Below are 20193 nucleotides of genomic sequence, written 5' to 3' on the forward strand. Positions count from 1 at the left end.
GCCCCACAGCTGCTGCGGGCAGGGGGTTGTTGTGGGAACGTGGCTTTGCCTCGGCGCAACTTGGCACTAGCGGATTAGCGCCTGTAGAAGGTGCTGCTGGCTCACAGATGGCCTGGGCTGTTGGCTGTCTCGGGTTTGCAGCGGGACGGGACGGAGGAGCCGTGACACCGGGCCGCGCGGGATGACTGGCCGGTCGGTAAGGCCCCCGCCCCCGGGAACCACTTGTGTATAACCTGGCAGCAGCGAAGCCGCTAAACCCGCACTGTTAAATCCAGCCCCCCTGCGAGGCGGGTGATGCAACAGTCGGGGGAGACGCTCCGGCTGCTCTCACTGCCCATGAACTCCGGGTGCAGGTAGATCAGCCGCGGGGTGGGAGCAGGGGCCCGGAGGGGGGAGAGAGTTGGCCAGCGGGGCAGCCCTTAACGCTAGGGCACGGCCAGCCCCTAACCCTAGGGCACGGCCAGCTGATCCGCGCGCGATCGGGTCCGCTGGAGGAGGGGGAATGAACAACGCCTGTTGCACTTGGCGCCGCGAAGTCAGTGGGTCAAAGAGCCGGGCTCCCCCTCCCGCTACCTGCCCGCTCCGGCTCGTTCGCTGCGCCCCTGCAGCGCGCTCTGCAGCCCCCTCGCCTCGCTGGGGCGGGGTGTGATGCGGCGCCCGCCCCTGCTGTCTGCGGCCAGACCGCACCTTGCCCCTCCCGCCTCAGGGAAAGTTACCCAGTCAGTTGTGGGAAGTTCGGGGTCGGGGGGCGCTGCTGTAAACAGGCCGAGTCCTCCCGGCAGGGTGACCGAGCCCCTCGGCTTGCAGCTCGGCCGGCCCCACTCCTCCTTGCAGTGGGCAGGGAGATCCCCACAGGGGGGAGCCAGCAGGGCGGGGTGCTGATGGGCGCCGCCGTGCTTAGCCAGAGCGGGACGGACAGGCAGGAGCCCGGAGCAGCCCCCGTGCCTGCCCCCACAGGAGGGGAGCGCGTCAACGGCGCCTGGGCAGGGGAGGGGGATTAGCACAGGCCAGGCCAGGCCAGGCCTGAGCCCCTGGGCACAGGACAAGGGGCCGCGGCTGTGTCACCGCCCTGCGCTGCTGGGAGACTGCCACGGGCAAGGCGGGAGATGCTCGGGCCGCCTTTGTGCTCCGAAGGCGTCCCCGGGGCCGCAGCCTCGGCCCAGGCCCTCCCCGCGGGAGCCCAGCCCTGGGGCAGGTGTCGGGGCCTGAGGAAGCCGAGATTTGTCTCCTCCAAGAGGCGCCCGCACTGCACCGTCAGCTCCCGCTGCTCTTAGAGCTGGTTCGACGGGGGCCCCGGTGCAAGCCCCTGGGCAGGCTTTGCTGGAGGGGGTTTATGGTTCCCCCTTTCCCGGGGGGGCGCCCCGCGTTCAGGGCGTAGCGCACGGGTGAGTTTCCCGTCCAGGTGAAAGGCGTTTGCCGCTTTAGTTTGGACCCTTCGCCTTCCCCTGCTGTAACAATGGGATTGGAACCTGTCACGGGAACGTGTTAATTAGGCGTGGAATGACAGCGAGCGGCAAGAAAACAGGCCGTTTCCCGTTAGCCAGCAATGTACGTCGTGGTAAAATGGAGCCTCGCCCGCTGCCCGGCTGCAGGGCCTAGTAAAAGGGCGCCGCTCTGCAGCCGGCGCTATGGGTCGATTTGCTGGCCAAAGCTCCTGCGCGTTGCAGTGTTAGGAGGACGATTGATTCAGCCTGTGTGGTGGTCCAGTGACTCGGAGTATCGGCGTCCAGATCATGGTTTTCCGCACTGCCCAATTTCTCCTTTAACTCTGGGCGCTTGGAAAACTGATCACTGAAATTTATGGAGAAGGAAAATAAATTATTACTAATTTGAAAGTAAATAAACAGGTGACTCAGATCAAATCCCTGCTTGGATCGTTACAATAAATATCCCTGAAGGAAGCTCTCTATTTATGTTGTCATTGATTAATTCTCGCTACCTCATTTGATTTCGATTTAGAACGATTTGATTCTAATTTAATTAGCATGTAATTTGGATGTACATAATTACTGTAATTATGACATTCAGGTAAGGCAGCTTTAGGCTGAAAGGCAATTTCAAATTTTCTACCAACCTACTTTGTACTAGGAAATGGACAAGGACTTCGCGCCCTGCTACCCAAGTAGTAATTAGCACATCTTTGAAATAGGCATGGCTGGGGATTTGTATTAAAACACCAACACGCGTTCAGCCGCATTATCCAGTGCAGAGGTAGCTGCATGCTACCGAGGAACAGGTCATTTTACTCTGTGCATGGCCACAGCTGACCGCCTTCCCAAACACGAACTCCAGCCTAGCACGACACAGGAGTCCAAGGCTGAATGGCACCGAGGTGCAGATCCCATTTGGAGGTGAAGGCCCCAAACCGCACATTAGGTGGACTTTAAAACATCAGACACGTGCGGCCTTGACGATGCAACTAATTGGAAAGGGTCGCTCCGGCCCATGAAGTGATTGCGCCGAATTAAGGAGGGCTACACCTCAGAGCAAGCGGCGCCGTGTTGTTCCTGAGCCGCTTGGCTGCCTAGGCTGGGCGCCGGGCCAGTAGGGCAGGGGAGCGGTGGCGCAGAGCCGAGGCAGGACCCTTTCTCAAGCGGATGATCTTTGCAGCCTGGCTCGATTTCCCCCTCCCGGTCTGGTCACTGTGCTCACGAAACCACAGGGCTAGCTTGAACAGGCGTCGTCTGTGTCTCCCGCGGCTGCTAAAGGCTCGGGGGTCCCGTGCCCGCCGTCAGGGCCGCTGAGGGCGGCTCGCCCTTGCTCTCCGGAGTGGAGGGCCACGAGGGTGGCTGCGGTACTTCACCTGCCCTGCAAAGAGTTGCAATACCTTTGAAATCCAAGCTCCAGGCCAGTTGGCTGGATAGTGGCTTATGTGAGCTTTAGCTGGCCCACGTTTCCAACCCTGCTCGGGTGAAAACACGGACTGCAGCCGGGCCCAGCCGCACGCGAGGCGCTGGTTCCTTCTGGCAAACGAAATGAGCAGGGATCCTTCTTGCACGGGCGCAAAAGTCTTAGGTGTGCGGGGCTTGTGGCGCAGGGAGCCCAGCAAGTGCCGCCCTGTGCTCCCTGAAGCTCTAGATGGCGCCAAAGAGCCACAGTTGTAAGCCTCACTCAAAGGAATCAAGAGCGACTGTCAACCATAAAAGCAAATCAGTTCTCCCCCCCCCCCCCCGCCTTTTTTTTTTTTTTTTTTTTTTGGTTAATGTGTTAAGAATGTTATTCCTTAAGAAAATTTGTAGCTAAATTATTCTCACTTAAAATAAACACTTAGTGTACCAATTACCCAAATGGGAGGGATTTCTGTAAGATTTCCTACATCTGCATTTTGGGAGTGCGGAAGAAAATCTTCGTAAATCAGCTAATAGCTGCAAATAAATTAGAGCGTCAATAAATAAAGTTTCCCTCTCAATTGAAATGAAGAAAACCAAGTAAAAATTAACTGTCCAAACACAAAGGTCGAGTTCTACATTCTCTCCTTAAAGCAAAAATATTCATCCTTCCTTTACTTCTGTTTTTATTTATTTAAAGGACTGTAATGCACCCTGGGGGGTAGGGGCCATATCCGAATCAGACGCAGAGCGCTCAAATAACATTTACTACATAGTTTACTTTGATATTTTATCTTTAGTTCTCTTTAAACCTTGTTTTAATGGGTGAGCTCCAGGATCGAGTATGAAAGTCAGGTCCCACATCGTGTACTGGTTGGAAGTAACCGCTCAGGCAAAATGTAAATTACGAATAGTCAGTGGGTTGAAATGGAAAAGTCGCGTTTGAACGGGGCCAAAACGGCAGGGAAACAGCAACGTGGGGGGGGAAATATCTAAATCCTCCCTCGCTCTCTTACCATTAGAGGTGACAAATTTAAAAGAACGTTTCTGTCCCCCAATGTTATTTTTTGCTCCCGGATTTGCAAACTCCCTCTATAGAAATGCTATTTAACTGTAACTGAAAAGAGTGAATCAGAATTATTTTTCGGTTCTCACACTGTCTGTTCTTTATCCAGCCGTACAAAAGTTCTATAGTCCCCAGACCATATAATTATCACCAACAAGTACTAAAGAATGGTGCCATTTATTTTTAAAAGGTTACATGCTTTCTATTTTCTTGGTTAAACGAACCGGCTCTGCGGCCCGGAGTTGCTCCCTTCTTCATTTCTGGGGAGTCTGTAAATGATGGACGTTTTCTGACCCCAAGGGGCAAAGAGGTCCTTGATCATTGAGCTGAGAATTGTAACCCTGGCCTGGCAGAAACTGGACCTGGATGGCTTCCTTTGATCTGTTTTATTATGGATTGAAAACAAAGCTGACTTCTGCCCAACACCAGTGAGAATGCATTCCTCGGAAACCCCAACAACTGACAAGCAGGAGAGCCATGTCCTGCAGACCTGCAAGCGCACTGTTTATTTTACCTCTGCCCGACAATGTCATCCTCACCAACTCCCATTGTCTCTCTCCCCGCCTGTCCTAGAATAAAATAGATCTAATCCAGACCCTCTAGGCACCCACCGCCTACTCCGGGGAAAGAGTGGTGTGGAAAAGCAAAATATTTTCCCTTCATTTTACAGAGCGGTCTAAGTTTAAAAAGCGGGGATGAGGAAGACAAACAGGTCAGGCAAGGAGAAAAGAAAGCAGGGAAAAATCGATGCTATTCGATAATTTAGGCTGGCAAAATTCAAGGGTGACTCATAAGATTGTTTTTTAAAGTAATTAAAATTGCATTCTTGCTAGGATTTCTTCTGTCAGTCCCTTCAGCATCGCCGCTGAGCTACACTTGTGTGCCTAAACAAATAATGTAGGCACAGATTCTGTTCGCTTTTTGTGACTGCTGGGGAAAGTTAAATACCTTATATTAATAGTCACAGAATTTTTTCATTCAAAATCTTTATAATTTGTGGTTGACAGCACTGTCCTTTTTCTGATTGTATTTGCATTCTGTCTCTTGTAGTGGCTTAAAGTGTTATTCCTCCACTCTGCACTAAATTAACTTTTTTTCTTTTTAAATAGCGCAATTATCTCATTTAACCATTTTCTTTTTTCAAAAAAAAAAAAAAATACTGTGGCTGTTAAGTTGGTGGTCAGGAGACAAAGGGAGTGAAAATAATTTTCATTTCAATAATTGCCTTCTGGTCAATTTAACTGTGCCTTATTTTGAAAGAGCCTGTCTAAATGAGATTCCTGTCCCAAATGTGTTCCCAGGCCTTAGCCCAGCCTTTAATTATTCCTGAGGTTTTTTTTCCTTCAGAATAAGACGCTGCACTGAGTAATCACAAAGAAGTCAGAGAGCATCCTTGAACCTTTTCAATAGCAGAGCCACTGATATTCAAATAACATGCAAGGACCATTTGACTGCATGGGGACATAAGCATTTCCAATTCACTATTTGCATAGATCAACTGTCTTTGAAAAGGAAAGGAGCAGTTGTCTTCCATAACATTAAAAAGCCTAGTTATCAAATCAAGTGCTTAGTTTGGGGCTTCTAAAACGTTTACATTTTATCTCAGGTTGCCCTTTACCGTTTGACATGCAAATTTGGTGCAGTTAATTTAGACAATTAAAAGGATCTTCAAGGGAGCTTTGTCACCGAGAATATTCGGAGTTGTCCCCGTGGACCAGCTGAGTTAAAGTTGGCCAGAACAAATGATGTCTAGGAGATTAATTAGATATTTGATAAGACATGAATCCCTAATAAGGGAATACAAGGCACAGGGGGCTGCTGTGTGCTCTAAGTCAAAATTAATAACATTTAACAAGATTTTCATTTAGGCATGAAATGTCTTTTCCGGAGTATTGACTCTAGCGGTTTATTCCCCTGAGATCATCTCCCAGTCTAGGAAGCTTTGTGGGGCTGACGACTTTTTAAAAAACAGTTTCTTTGCACCGTTTGTCTATTTGGGGGCATTTTTATAAAATGCGTTTCCAAATTTGTATAGATTTTAAACATTCTTCCTTTTTATTTGGGGTCAGATCTGGAGGGGGGAGGATTTGAATGCGGAAACAGAGTAATAGGACATAATCCAATTGAAATTTGCCTTGGTAAGATATTTGATTAATTTGTATTTCTTGTTTTTAAATCCCATTCCCTTGTACTAGCATTGAGAGAGAAACTAAGGTTTGCACTAAAAGCTGACCCATATAAGGGCTGGTGAAAAAAGAACAAAAACGTAAGTATATTGTTCAGAGTCCTTTAATAATACCAAAATGAAAATATTAAGTCAAGTTTTTTTTCATACAGATAAACGCATTTAATTTCTTTAAATGACCTTAACTTACGTGTGTTTGAGTGAAATGTTAACTCAACATTTTAAATAGCTTTTACATATATACTGACTTCCACAAAGTGCATTAGAAATTTAAAAAAAATAAACTCCCTGAATTTCAGGAATTCACAAAAAAAGACCAAAGAAAAGGACAAAAATAAACCCCCTATCCGAATCAACGCTTACAAGAAAAATAAGAGAACACAATCTTTTTTAACCCTATTTATACAGATGTTTATGAAATACAGAGGAACTGTCTCAGACTTCCACTTTAATTTCTCACCTTTAGCCTCTTTTAGGATGCTTTCCTTTAAAAAAAAAACAAAACAAAAACAAAACAAAGTGTCACTGTAACTAGATTTCGTCAAGCAGCAGGACCTGCTTTAGTTTAGCTGCAGCTGGAGACGAGTAATCCACACCAAGGGCGGTTTCTAGGTCCCGTTGGTTTCGCACTGCTCAGTCTGTGCGGGCTTGGCTCTCGCTATTGCTCTGCATGGAAGCTGGGTCAGTGTCAGTGTCCTGCGGGGTGAGGGGTTGGACTGTGGCTCTGGGGCTTGGCCCTAGACCCTGCGCTTTAGTCCAGTCTCTCCTGCAGTCTGAGCGCAGTTTGGGGGCGGCTCCTTCGCCTCTCCCCGGCCTGGCCTTTGCGGGGAAAGGGGGGCGGCGGTTCCGTCCGGGCTCCCTACGAGTCGTTTGGCCCCGCGGTGGGTTCCTTGCCGCCGCCTCCCCGGGCCGCGGTCACCGCCTCGTGCAGGATGAGGTCGGGGGACTCCGAGCGCGGGGTCTCCAGGTTGCTGGCGTCCGTGTCGCTGTCGCTGCCCTTTTTGCCCCCGCCACCCCCGTTGTGCGTTTTAATGTGTTTGCTCAGGTGGTCGCTGCGCATGAAGCGCTTGTTGCACACGGGGCAGGCGAAGCGCTTCTCGCCCGTGTGAGTCCGCAGGTGCCGCTGCAGCTCGTCCGAGCGCGTGAAGCGCTTGCCGCAGAAGAGCCAGTTGCAGACGAAGGGCCGCTCGCCCGTGTGCCAGCGCAGATGCGCCTTCAGGTGCGAGGTCTTGCCGTAGACCTTGCCGCAGCCCGGGATGTGGCAGCTGTGCAGCCCCTTGCGCCGCAGGCTGGCCCCGGCCGGCCCCAGCCTCTCGGCCTCCTGGCAGTTGGGGCAGTCGCAGGTAGCCCGGCCCGAGTACCTGCGGGCGGAACGGGCGGACCCTCCCCCGGCCGCGGCCGCCGCGGCGCCTGTGATCATGGCGCTGGCTGCGGCCACCGCCGCGCTGGAGTCCGTGTAGGAGGGCAGCACTGGCTTGAAGCCCTCCTGGGTCAGCAGGTGCTGGCTGGTGGAGAGCAGGTGCGAGGCGGCCGTGGAGCCCAGGCCCGTGGAGCTGAAGGCGGAGTGGGTGAGCGAGCTGAAGTCGGGGTTGTAGGTGCCCAGCTGGGAGTGCAGCGAGGCCTGGGGGGCGCCCGAGTGCAGCGAGCTCTGGAGCCCCCCAGCGGAGTTCTGCACCTCCAGCCAGGAGCCCGGGTTGGTGTGCACGTCCCACCACGAGGAGGCCGCCCCGTTGGCCACCTCGCCCGCGGCCAGCGTGGAGTGAAAGCCCGACTTGTACCAGGACTCGTAGGGGTGCGCCATGCCCACCCGCGGGTACAGGCTCTCGGCCGCAGAGCTGTGCACTTTGGAGATGAAGGCCGACTGGCTGCCGGGCTCCTGCGGGGACACGCCCGCCGCCGCAGCCGCCGCCGAGTTGGAGAAGAGGCCGCTGTAGTCGCTGCTGAAGGCCGACGAAGTGGGCGAGGTGGAGGCCAGGCAGAAGGCGCTGTTGGCGGTGCCCGTGCCGCTGGCCAGTCCGCTGGAGCCCCGGCTGGTGGCCACCGTGAAGCCCGAGAGACTAGAGCCCAGGTTACAGCTGGAGGTGGAGCGTTTCCAGGGGTGAAAACCTCCCTTGGCGAAGGCGCTGGACTCGGGTAAAGTGGTCAGGGGGCTGGTGTTGCCGATCTTATTGCAGGTCGCAGCCAGCATGGCCAGGGGAGTTGTTCCAAATCTTGGCTCTTCCTAAGGGAGACACAAAGCAAGCCCGTGAGCTTTGGAGAGGCCAGGAGAGGCGCACACGCAGACACAGCAACGTGGCTAAATACTGTGCCCGAAAAGGAACACGGAAAAAGTTATCTGTCGTTTTGCATAAAAACGCCACCCTGCCCAGCTTGATGTCATTTCTATCTTGCTTTCAGGGACCCACAGTGCTTGGATAAGCGCTACAAACCGATTTAAATTAAACGATACACTTCTCCATAGTCAGAATGGGGACGAACGACAGTGATGTTTTAAAATGACAGACGTAATTTCTTAAGAGTTTTGTGTCGGTGTGAGACTCTATGGCAATGCTTCCCTCTTTCAACGTGCGATTGTAAAGGCAGACATCCCGATGGAAACGAACAAACGATGTGCTTTAAAGCCACAAGGCTTAGAGTTTACAAAACGAGCCGGCAGAAACGTAAACACGATTACATTGCTGCAGTGCTTTGGTGCAAGCATCACACACAAGACTGGTTTGGGGAAATCCATTCCCATTTGGCATAACCCTTCCCAAGTAAAAGCGGCTTCATTTCTTTTGAATGAAAATAAACTTGATACTAAAGCGATCTTGCACGTGAACGGTGCGATTGGAAATCAGCCCCGAACGCCCCCGAAACATGAATCGAGTTTACCCTTCAATTGCAGCACATCATTTATATAACGGGAAACTGCAATACAGCAGACGCAGCAACAGTTTTTTTCAGAGTAACAAACCTGCCCCCCGAGAAACCACAACGAAAAACGTGCCGTTTGTATAGAGATGTGTCTCCGACTTACCCCAAGTATAGACGTAGCCATAGCACGTCCCTTGACTGGGTGATGGGATCGAATGGGGGGCTCTGCCTTGCGCTCAGACCGGAGAGTTTGCTCAATTTTCTCCTAGCTCCCCGCTTTACTCCAGTTGCACTAAGTACACTCCTGGCTCTGGAGGGCTAAACTCAGCCTAAGTGTGGGGAGCGCCTGCTTTGAAGTACCGCTGGCTGGGTCTCTCACCCAATGAGGGCGCAGAAAGAGCAGGCAGGAGCTGCCCTTCAGCCAATCAGACACTTGGAGGTGCAAGAACCAGGGCTCAGGGCGCGTGCCAGTCAAAGGCACAGGGATAAAACTCAGTGCTTTGGACTACAGAAATTATACTGTAATTAACTTTTTTAAAAACCCTGGGTTTAAATATCCTTAAGGTTGTGACACAAACCAACAAAAGCCAGGAAATTCAAATTTAGGGCTGACACTTCCTCCTTAACTCACTGGTTGTACGAAAAGGGGGGGAAAGCCACAAAGGGCAGGAGCTGGGAGGTCAGCGTTCACTTTGAATTGTGTCAGCTTGAACATTATTCGACTGTATGGTATCCATAATTACTTACCCAAGCCACCATGCCAGTGGATCCAGGAAATATGTATTTCTGTTTCTTGTACAAAGAGAGTTTAGTTGCTCAACATGCCTTTCCTTTCATTGCCAGTCTGGCCCATCAGGCAATGGGCGGGGAGGGGGGGGGGAGGCGGGGGCACAACCAATGCACCTCAGACATACCCGAAAGTGATTATAGAAAGGAATTTCTGTGTCTGTTCAGTAACCAGATCCCAAAGTTCATTATTTCACTCTCTCTATTTCTGTCGAAAGACTAAGTGATTCGCCATGCTGATGCAGAATATATTTGCAAGTTGGGGGGAGGGTGGAACGCTGAAGAGGCTTTTTAGTTACATATCCCCCCCCCCCCCAAAAAAAAAAAAACAAACAAAACAAAACAAAAACACACCAGGATATTAAACCGACACGTATGTATCTTTCTTTCTTTCTATAGTCTCATAACTGCCAAAAAGACCCCGAGGACCGACATTTTTTGCTCGAGAGGAAGGGCTTTATCTTAAATAACCATCTCTGGTTAAAGCCTTTGAGAGTCAAGTTTGCAATCTGGAGCCTGTTCTTCCACCCTTCTAGAAAGCCATGAAATCTGTGCTGCTAATGGCAGGGAGCGTGCTTCCTCCTCGCAGGGCTAAAGCGCCGCTGGAATAAGCCTCCCTAGCACTCGCCTGTGGCCTCTGCACTGTGCACACTCCACACGCCCAGTGAGCGACAGAGACTTTACCTGCTCTCTGCATGTGCGAAATGTAAGTCCACATCTTGGCTCCTAAATGTGTTGTAGGCTAGTCCATTTGATTGTAATTATTGGAAGCTTCTTAAGTAATTGCATTGGACTCACCCGCACTGTGTGGGGGAAAGATCAATAGACGGACAACTTTTTAAATACTGCGATTGTCTGTGTAGCGCTGAGAATGGTTATTACGGGTTCCTCTTTCTCTCTCTTCCCGGGTGCAGCTATCGTTATAGTTCTGAACCAGAAGTCTGAGTGCATTCAGGCAACCCTAGCTACTTGGTCTGGATTGCAGTAAATATTTTCCTTTTCCTCCAACCCGCCTCAGTAATCCAGCACAAAACCCAGCAGTAGATGCAAAATACACAGAGTTAAAGGACGAGGTGGGGAAACCATGGATTAAGGTTCTTTTTCGGGTTTGTTTGTTTTTTATAATTTCATTGTGAAGTGTTCCAACGAGACAAGAATAGCATGTTGTGGTACAATGTGAGCCTGACCCAGTCTGCAGTAACTATGCCACAATGGGCAGGGATGTCAGTGCGGATTTTCTTTCATTTAAACGTTCAAGGTTATTGTCAAAGGGTGTTTGCTGCCTTTTTGACGCGGTGAATATTTAAAATTGTGGAAGTCGGAGGGAATACTGGTCTGCCCCTAATGCTTTGCACATTGATTTGCGCTGAGCACAGGGGGGCCAGATAGTGAATTGCAATCCCTTTCCCGAGGAGGTCCGCCTGGAGCAGATCATAAACGGCGGTTTTACCCAGGGGGGCTGTAGTACTCATCGGGGGGAGGCGATTGAAAAGCGAGGGGGGTGGGGTGGGGTGGGAAGCCATGGAGCACGGGGAAGACTAGGAGTTCGACAGGGGCACCCGGGAGCAATCGCCCAACAGGTGACTCTTTCCTACGGGGGGAGCCCGCGCTACTGTTTGTTTAGAGGATCTGCCGTTGATTTACTAATAGAGGTGATTGTTAAGTGGCAGCGAGGCGTTTCTGACCAACCCCGGGGCAGCACAGGGAGGAGAACTGGTGAGGCTTCCCCCCCCTCCTTAAGGAAAGCTGACAAAGTAATGAATAAAATAATCTGCAAAGGCAGTTGGAAATTGTGATGTTCAAATCCCAGCTATTTAACCCGGAGGGTAAAGGCACCTACTGGCCTTTTCACATTTTGTTTCCAAATCCAATCACATTTTTTCTGTTTTTGAACACACATGATAGGAGCGTTACATATATTCATCATTTTTATAATAATACAAGTAACTGAAATCTGCTAAAGGAAGGCACGCATTTAAAAGAATAAAACGACTTGCGGTGAAATAGGAAACTCTCCTAAAAATCTTTAGAGGGTCAAGAATTTTCTGACAGATTTTTTCATATGCCAAAAATTTAGTTTTTAAACAAAGATCAATGTGTTATGCTAAAGTGTTGAGCTGACTGTTAAAACATTTGGGAGGATAATGACAATGTAACAAAGGCCTGGTTTGGCGTGAATCACCACCCTTTTAAAAGTTAAAGCAATTTTCAGGAGAATAGCTTTCAGCAAACGCTTTACATTATTCAAAACGGCCAAATAATGCTCTATTATAGCGCCTGAATGCTGCCAGTCAGCCCATAAGTGCAATTTGTGCAAAGGCTCGGTGCCTTATCTCCACTTCTTTATAAAGAGGTGAATATAAAACAATTTCTTCCAAACCCAGACAGAGAGCACGAAATTGCTTCCCTTTCTGCAATCAGGGCAATTTAACTGGAGTGCAATTAGCACTATTAAATGTCGATTCTGCATAAACAAATCTGACTAAGAAGCGAAAGTGGGGTGAGAACCTCATATACACTGAAACTGATTTTTTTAAATTATGTATCCGGGTCCTTTACAATTGATCCGTGACGTTTTCATCTCGGAATATATTTACATCATAAATACACTATGGTTAAATCAACATAAATCTTTTTTTAAAGTCTCAGTATGAGTACTAATAATGAAGAATGGTCTAATTAAATGAAACAGTTCACTTCCTTTGAACAAATATTGTTTCCCACCTTCCCTTTAACATGGATCTTTTGATCTGTGCAACTACTAAAGTTGCTGTCTTCAGGAGGTAAAGCTGGGAAACAATTCGTTCATTAAAGCTGATTGGAAGGCTCCTGGGTTTTCACATTCAAGAGCGTCAGATTAAATGGTTCTTCTGTTCAAACAGGGCTCTGGGAAAGATCTGCCAAATATTTTCCAAATAAATCGATTTAACAGCAGTTAAATGTGAGGTTGTTGTACTATTTCCCGGGAATCCCAGGACGGACACAGAATTTACACGCGGACGTTACGGGGGAGACGGGGGGAAGGTGTAAACCTTTCCAAGTTCAGGAGAAGCAATCAAATTCTGTGCCAAACAGAAGGAACGGGTGGGGGAAACCCGCAAAATGCCCATCGCTTACACAAATAATTGCATCCTGCCATTGTTTAGCATCAGGGCTTCCATGTGAACATCTCTCTCTCTCTCTCAATTATGCTTTTCATTTACATGATATAGACTCCACCATTGATTATCAGAGCAGCGCAGAGGGGGACCAGGTGATAAATTAATAACTTTCGTTAAGAAAAGGCTTCCTCTCTAGTCTATGGAAGAGTAGATATTAAAAGGGGGAGGCTATACAGAGAGAGTGTTAAAATACAGCCCATGGTGCCTGTTGAGTCTCCTGAATTATTTCCGCTGTAGAGTTTTTCATTTGTGGGCAAAGATGAAGTGCAGCTTTTGATTAGAAGGAAATCTTTTATAGTTCATAAAAAGGGAACGAGCGCGGGGATCAAATAGATCATGGACATTAAGTGAAAATTATGGAACTCTCCAAGAGTTTGTACGTGCTTTCATTTTATATTTGTTACATAACACCCTCCCTTCCACTCCCACTCTCACCCCCACCCTGACCCATACAAATAAACACCCAAGACGGAGCAATTGTTGGACGAGGCGTTAATCTCTCCTCTGTCTTTAAATTGCCACTCTTTAGAAGTAACAGGGCGACACACACATACTCTCCAGTTGTGAAATCTGTAGGACACAGTGAAAAAATCCTTGTCTGTTAAGTGCTGTCCAAACATTTGCCTAGAAAACCGATTTTCTTCCGCTAAATTTATTTGGACCATCTATTTTAAACCTTCCTCGTTCTATTTATCTCAACCGAAGACACGTTAACAATGAAAGGGAGACTGCAGTGTCAAAGGAAGGAAGGTGCCGGTAGACTGTATGATGATTTTAATTACTACAATTATTGAAAGATTATTCAACAAGCTTCATAGATTTGTTTACTGCATCGATAGGAAAGCCTCGGGATCATTTTATGGGGATTTTATCTTCTTGGTTCACATTCCTTACAATGTTGTTCTGGTATATAGATTAGACAAGACCAGATCAAACCGCAGCAGGTTTGAAACTCAGCCAATGCTAGCGTTCTTAGCGCTTTCTGTGTTAAAATTAATGGGTTTCTAAGTAAAGGGAATTCAATTAGCAAACGATTGGTCCCATATTTGCAGAGCCTAAAGCTACCTTTTGCATGTAAGTCGGTTAAAGAAGAAGCCCTGATAACTTCGGCAATTTGGTAGCATTTTAAGTAAAGAAAAGCTAGCCATAGCTATTAGTTTTGCTTTCTAGATATAGAAGCCAAAATAACAGCGGTATCATTACTTTCACGTTTCATAATTCCCCTCCTTCCTTTAGCAGGGCTTATTAGATCTGAGGGTAAGCATTTGTACTGCAGAAGTTAAACGCGACATTAGACATGTTTGCTCAACCGGTGAACCTCAAAAGGGAAGATTTAAAAAAAAAATCTCTGGTCTTTCCTTGAACAGTACTTCTGATATTGCCCTAGGTTATTAACATGTACGGCAAGGTATGACTCAGTATGTTGCTTTGTGACTAAGAAAACTCTCTCTAACTAGGTATATGGGAATGTTATAAGCAATATGACTGACATTACAAAGTGCTCTTCAGTCCACAATGACCAATAAATCCTGCTGCAGGTTTTGCCTATTAATGAATTGCTGATTTCTGGGAGGAAAAATACACAAATTGGAGAGATTCAGTACCTTCCCCCTTCTCCCTTCCTCTTGTCCTGGTATTAGGACTGGGAAAGAGGGGGAGCCGTTCATTGTGCTCCTATGTGTGCTATAATTATTGGATCTCAAGCTTAAGGTGAATTTCAGCTCAGATCATGAACCATTTCACGTTCAAATGCAAGCTTGCAGTACTTTCCTAGTGGCAATTAGGAGCCTATTACAAGCCATTAGATTGATCAATGTACCTTAAACAATGTGAATGATTTATATGGCGAAGAAAAAACCTTCTTACATCCATTGTACTGTTCCAGAGACCAACCTGGCCCTGTGAGTCCATCCATCACAGCGTTAAACAACAAAAGCTATTTATTTAGAAAACTTACATGCAAAGAAACAGACTCGATTCTTTCGTCTTGAGAGGTATTCGAGCTTTGTCTGCCTCCCTTTATTGTTAAGGAGACATAGGCTACAAGAATTCAGAAATGGGGGGGGGAGAGGAAATTTGCTGGGAATTTGCAAACGGATTAATTCACCTTGTACCTGAAAGAAGGAAACAAAGAGATTCCTGACGACTTCCTAAACAACTCCCTAATCTGCTGTGCAGAGGCAATGCAAGGAGAAAAGCACTGGTTTACATGTTTGTTTAATGAAGTGTTTGGGTAGCTTTGTAGCCTTTTAATTACATCGGGGACACAGACCCATTAGCCCTTGAAGTTCAGAGCCCCGCTCTGATGAAGGAAGGGCTATGCCACAACGTTCCCTACCGTGGCTAAATATTCCAACTAACCTAAAACGAAGAAATGACAACGTAACTGCGGCGATCAAAGCCAGCCCAGTCCCCCTCCCCCCATAGGCCTGGGTCTGTTTGCAGTTGTTTTCTTTCAAGACACATTGAACTTCTCACGACAAGAAAATTCTTTCCAGTTCCCGACAGCCTGCAAGTCGGGGCTGAAGGCGAGGAATGACGCACTTCACACTTGCCAAAACACTTCTGGTAGGCTTTGCCTACATTCAGGTCGAAACGAACAGAATCTGGTTTAGTCTTGACTTTAATGGATGGCCGCTCTCCTTCCCTCTCTCCTCCCATTCTCTTTGCTTGGTGCTAAACCGAATCAGTTTCTGAACTCAGTGCAAAGGTGCATGTTTCTATTATAATCACATAGTGATTGGATGGGTTGTTTTTAAAGTTCTCTGAATGAAATGCTCTGAATTTAAAACAGGGAGGGGGGGACCCACACAAACTGAGCCATTCTTTAAACTATCCCAACTAATCCCCGGTGGGCACAATGTAACTGGTGTAAATCTTTTTTAATAAAAGTGTGCACAAGAATTACGATCCCAATGTACCCTTCGGCTGGTCATTTAATCCAACATATCACACGAGTGACAATGTGAACTAGCACGAGTTTCTAAACATTAGGTTGTCATATGCCAGTTACCGTCGGGTCTATTGTTTTCTACATTATCATCGCTAGCACTCCCTTCGAAGTTTGTCAGCAGTAACCCTTCGGTCACATCAGTTGATGAGCAGGCGGTAAGCACAGTGCATCAGGATCGGTACAGAGGCGGAATCAAATCCCATCAAGAGACCGGAGCCTTTTGTTACAGGGACCGGATACTATTAGTTTAGAATCTGTTTTTCCCAATAGTTCCTATGAGATTCAAGCCTATTTATGTACTAATCTAGTTATCAACTGGCTTCTTTTCTCGATTAAAAAGGATTGGTAAAATGCATCCTCTAGCGTGTAAACCGAGCAGTAGATGCAATAGGACGACACGAACTGTCCTTCCCTATAGGAGATCCTTTGATGGGAGAGGGAGTGTTTCTGTTGAACCTGACATATACCAAACCCGGTTTTTTCCTTTCTTATAGAGCCTACACCATCAAGAGCTTAACGCACACAACCAGCAGTGTGTCCTGCTTACCTTAAAGTTGTTCTTTCTGATAGAGAAGACGTGAAAGAAGAATAAAAGACATTGAGGCCCCATCCCGAGGCTTTCCATACACAGTCCATTTAATTATTTTGCTTTAAAGTCTCCCCTCCCCCTTTCATTTTTTCTCCAAAGCTTTGTATTGGACGCTTCTCCCGGGAGAGTTACCGTGCCAACTTCTCAGGACAGGTCCTGGAGTTCCCTTACTTTGTCTCTGCGCAAAACGTATAGCTACTTAAGGTGCTTTCTTCGAGCCTAAACCCAGACTTGAATGTTCTCTTGCGAGAAAACAGCCTATGCCTTCATAATGTGCTGCTTGAGGCAGTTATATTACATCTGGGTTGCATTGCCCTGTGATGATCTGTCTTCTTATTGTGATCAAGTGAACTTTTACTAATCTCCACATTTATTGTTTAGGTAAACAAATGCTGCTTTTAATCAATATGGAGGGCCACACCAATGCAACTCAGAGTAACTTAAGTCAACTGTAAAGAGTTCAATGTGTGTATAATTACAGAGGATGTCAACTATTCACTTCAATCTAATTCAATGTCTCTGTACTGGGGGAAGGGCGGAAAGGGGAGGGGGAAGAGAAGGGAGAAGGAAAAAAAGAAAAAGCCACAGAGGCCAAGCAGCAGCCCAGTTGAACTTTCAGGTTGCTTAACAGATCGAAACAGCTAGGTGAGTGTAAGCATAGGGGTGCAATACAACACTTTCTTCCAACACAAAAGATTGTGATTGCATCTTGCCCTGGCATTAAATGTGCTATTATCAGAAGAAGCTGAAATAATGCATACAGTCACTTTAAAGGAAAGCAGGTTTCCTTTGCGAATACACCTATTATTTCAACAGTACTCAAGAACTGTTTCAATAGTGGCAGGTTGTTGCTTACAGAAATACATTTGAATATACATGGAGGTTTTTTAAAAAACATTTTAGTCTGAGTTATGCCTGAAGTTCTCATTAAATTTACCATTTGTAAAGGACAGATTAAATGAAATTGGCTTTTAGAAAAATAGAGCTGGAAATTATTTTGGCCTTTCTGACCTGGAATAGGTGATAATTTACAGCTACACCACATATTGAACATGACTGGGCTTTTAGGCGTTCGCTAACACTTTCAGTTCTCTACACAGCTGAACTCAGTCTGGGACCATCCAGGAAATCAACTTTTTGTTTGCTATACTTAAGTAAACGGTGAATGAAGAATTTCCCATATAGCTACAAGCCTAGCTGAAACAGCAGTGATGGAGAACTGGTCCTTTTACAACAATAATGAGGCACGAATGCCGATTGTCCCCCGATTTCAAAGCAAATATAATTTAACTTCTCTCTGTTCACAATCGGCTCAATCCTTCTTTCAGGTCATTTACATAAATGTCTCCACTGGCTATTTCAAAAGTAAACAATCAACAGATCAATATGTAACATAAGACAAATAGAGTAAGTGAGGTACACCTTAAAGGATCACTTTGAGTGAGAGTTCTCAAACGCCTAAGTGATTTAGGAGCACAAGTCCTAAAGACTTTTAATGAGACTTGTGCTCTTATGTTACTTAGACACTTTTGAGAAATCCCACCTTTTGCACTCAGTTTCTAAATTCAAAGGCACGGTTACATGGTAGCGTGTAAGCAGACCCTAAATTGCAAAATGATATTGAGTCAGGAAGCCATAGATGAAAACTATCTGGTTTTCACTTTTGCAAAATGAAATAAGAGACTATTTAAACTCCTTTCGCCCTGTCAAAAGTTGCTCATGTCTACTTTTGATTTCCCCCCCTCCTATTTTTTAAAGCGTATTAATCACCAGCTGGTAAATTTTAGTGTAGCCACTAAACAGATATTTGGGACGACACACTTAAAAAGGTGTGTTGCTCTTGGATTGCCGCCTAGGATGAAACAGACTAGCAGCAAACAGGTGTGTCCTCTCCACACTAACATTTATAATCGTGTTAGTTAAAATGTCTAGTTACTCCGATTAAAACAGGACTAAAAGTCAAGTGTAGACTGTGTTGAGCGCCCTGAGTAGGAGTACACTCCACGAGAACGGAAAGCAGTACATTTACAGTCCTAAAATCATCATTATGCAGAAGGAAACAACAGATGTTATTCTCAACCCCAGTTATGTAGCTCGGAGTAAAATTTGGCATTGCTTCTTAGGCTAGTTCAGGTGGAGACAGCAAGTTACACATAATCACAAAAAAAGAACTTTTTGACATGACGTTTCACAAAAATAGTTCCATACAAGAGCAGTAGCTGTTTCCTGTTATCCTCTCTGTTTAATATAACCCAGCATGTAACGACAACAAATGGCCAGATCTTGCAGTCCTTACCCAAGTAAAATCCCATTGTCTTCAATGGGAATTTTAGCTGGGTATGGACTGCAGGATTTGACTCACAATAATAAAAGTGCGAGAACGATAGACATCCCCTCTTGTCCGTTTCACGAGCCTTATCTGAAAAATCGTCAATTACGAAATCCTGGGGCAGGGTATGGAAAAGTATGCTGTCACACTGTGTTCAGAACTAAAGCTCGATTCACTAAACTGTGGTAATTTGGGAACCATTTATAGCTCACAACAGTTTGTTCTTCAGTTTACACATATAAAACCGTTTCATTAATTAGATACAATGTTTGCAAAGAAACTAGGGTTTTCTGGGAAGTAACAAAACGTTCAAATTACTCAGTTTTCAGTGTGCCAAAAGTGCAGACTGGGAATGCTACACACCCTGTTTACTTTAAAATGTGCTTCACGTGTCATTGGGCCAATATTTATAGGACAAATAAGCATACGTGTGAGAGTGACTAATCCTATACACCTAGTTATTATTCCAAACTAGTATGGATAGGAACTTGTGAGGGGTAGGAGAAGGGTATGATAGCAAAGGCTTTGAAACTCTGTAAGTGAAACTCTACAAATGAAAACTATTTGCAAGTGATCTCACCTCTCACACACAGGCACAGACACACCAAGTATGACTAGATCAGGAGGGGGGAAATCCCTTTAAATTAGTTACTTTAGAAAAATCCAGTCAAATTAAGTTTGATAGTTTGATATGTGACTCCCCTTTTGTTACAATAATTTTTCAAACCACAGTTGCCATAGCAACAGAATATATTTTTCTTTTAAAATTTTTTTAGCTGTTTGAAAAAAATTCTTGCCAGAATTCTTCCATAATAGCTTCCATTAACTGTAGTGACTTCTATTGGTGAGGCCAGCACTGATGTGTCCTGCTGTCATAAGTCACTCACAAATCTAGCAGGTGTTTTGTTTGATAGGGCCAATTTGAGCTTTATAAAACATGTATTTTTTCCACCTCCAAAGAGCAAATACCAATAAAGATAGGATTCAACACTGATCACTTGATAGCAGATAAGGCACTTGATACCTGCTAGCCCTGTTTACAGGGGGAAGCAAAAAAAAAAAAATCTAAAGGTCCCAGTCATTTAAACAAAATAAAATAATCCCAAAACAAAGACCCAACAGTCAGACCCATGCTTTCCCATAAGAATCTTAAGTACTGGAGTGCCAAAAAAAATGAGAGAGAGCCCTTTAGGAAGAGGAATTGCTAGTAATCTCAAGTTTCATCATTTAATATATTTCTCTTATTCTCTTGAAATAAATGTAGCTATAAAAAGAGCAGTTTGGTACAATTGAACACCAAGTGTTATAACATGGAATGCACCAAATAGATTTAGTCACAGCATAAATAAATAAATACATTAAATACATTTAATAAAAGAATAATGTGCAATGAGGCTGCCTCATAACATTTGGACAATTTTCACAGGGTTTTAGGGTTCA

At 46.1% G+C, this 20193-nt stretch overlaps 1 protein-coding gene across 2 annotated transcripts; it reads right to left on the minus strand.

Annotated features, from left to right (window-relative positions):
• Window positions 1-6177: 6177 nt before the first annotated feature.
• On the minus strand, window positions 6178-16733 carry SP9 (Sp9 transcription factor). Of its 2 annotated transcripts, none has more exons than XM_067549858.1 (2): window positions 16383-16733; window positions 6178-8300 (listed from the first exon to the last, which is right to left on the minus strand). In XM_067549858.1, the coding sequence occupies exons 1-2, from the start codon at window positions 16458-16460 to the stop codon at window positions 6939-6941; spliced, it is 1440 nt and encodes a 479-aa protein (XP_067405959.1). In that variant the 5' UTR covers window positions 16461-16733; the 3' UTR covers window positions 6178-6938. The 2 variants fall into 2 exon arrangements, with proteins under 2 accessions (XP_067405959.1, XP_067405960.1); XM_067549859.1 differs by lacking the exon at window positions 16383-16733 and adding an exon at window positions 9099-9237.
• Between the last annotated feature and the right edge of the window lie 3460 nt (window positions 16734-20193).

The sequence above is a fragment of the Emydura macquarii genome, unplaced genomic scaffold, assembly GCF_026122565.2.
Source record: "Emydura macquarii macquarii isolate MOO-44397 ecotype Brisbane River unplaced genomic scaffold, CSIRO-AGI_Emac_v2 contig_1253, whole genome shotgun sequence".
Classification (NCBI taxonomy): domain Eukaryota; kingdom Metazoa; phylum Chordata; order Testudines; family Chelidae; genus Emydura; species Emydura macquarii.

Coding starts and splice junctions, on each gene's coding strand:
- SP9 (XM_067549858.1), bottom strand. CDS start 16,460: ATGGAAAGCCTCGGGATGGGGCCTCAATGTCTTTTATTCTTCTTTCAC. Junction 8,301..16,382: donor TCAGAAAGAACAACTTTAAG/GTAAGCAGGACA, acceptor TGTCTCCCTTAG/GAAGAGCCAAGATTTGGAAC.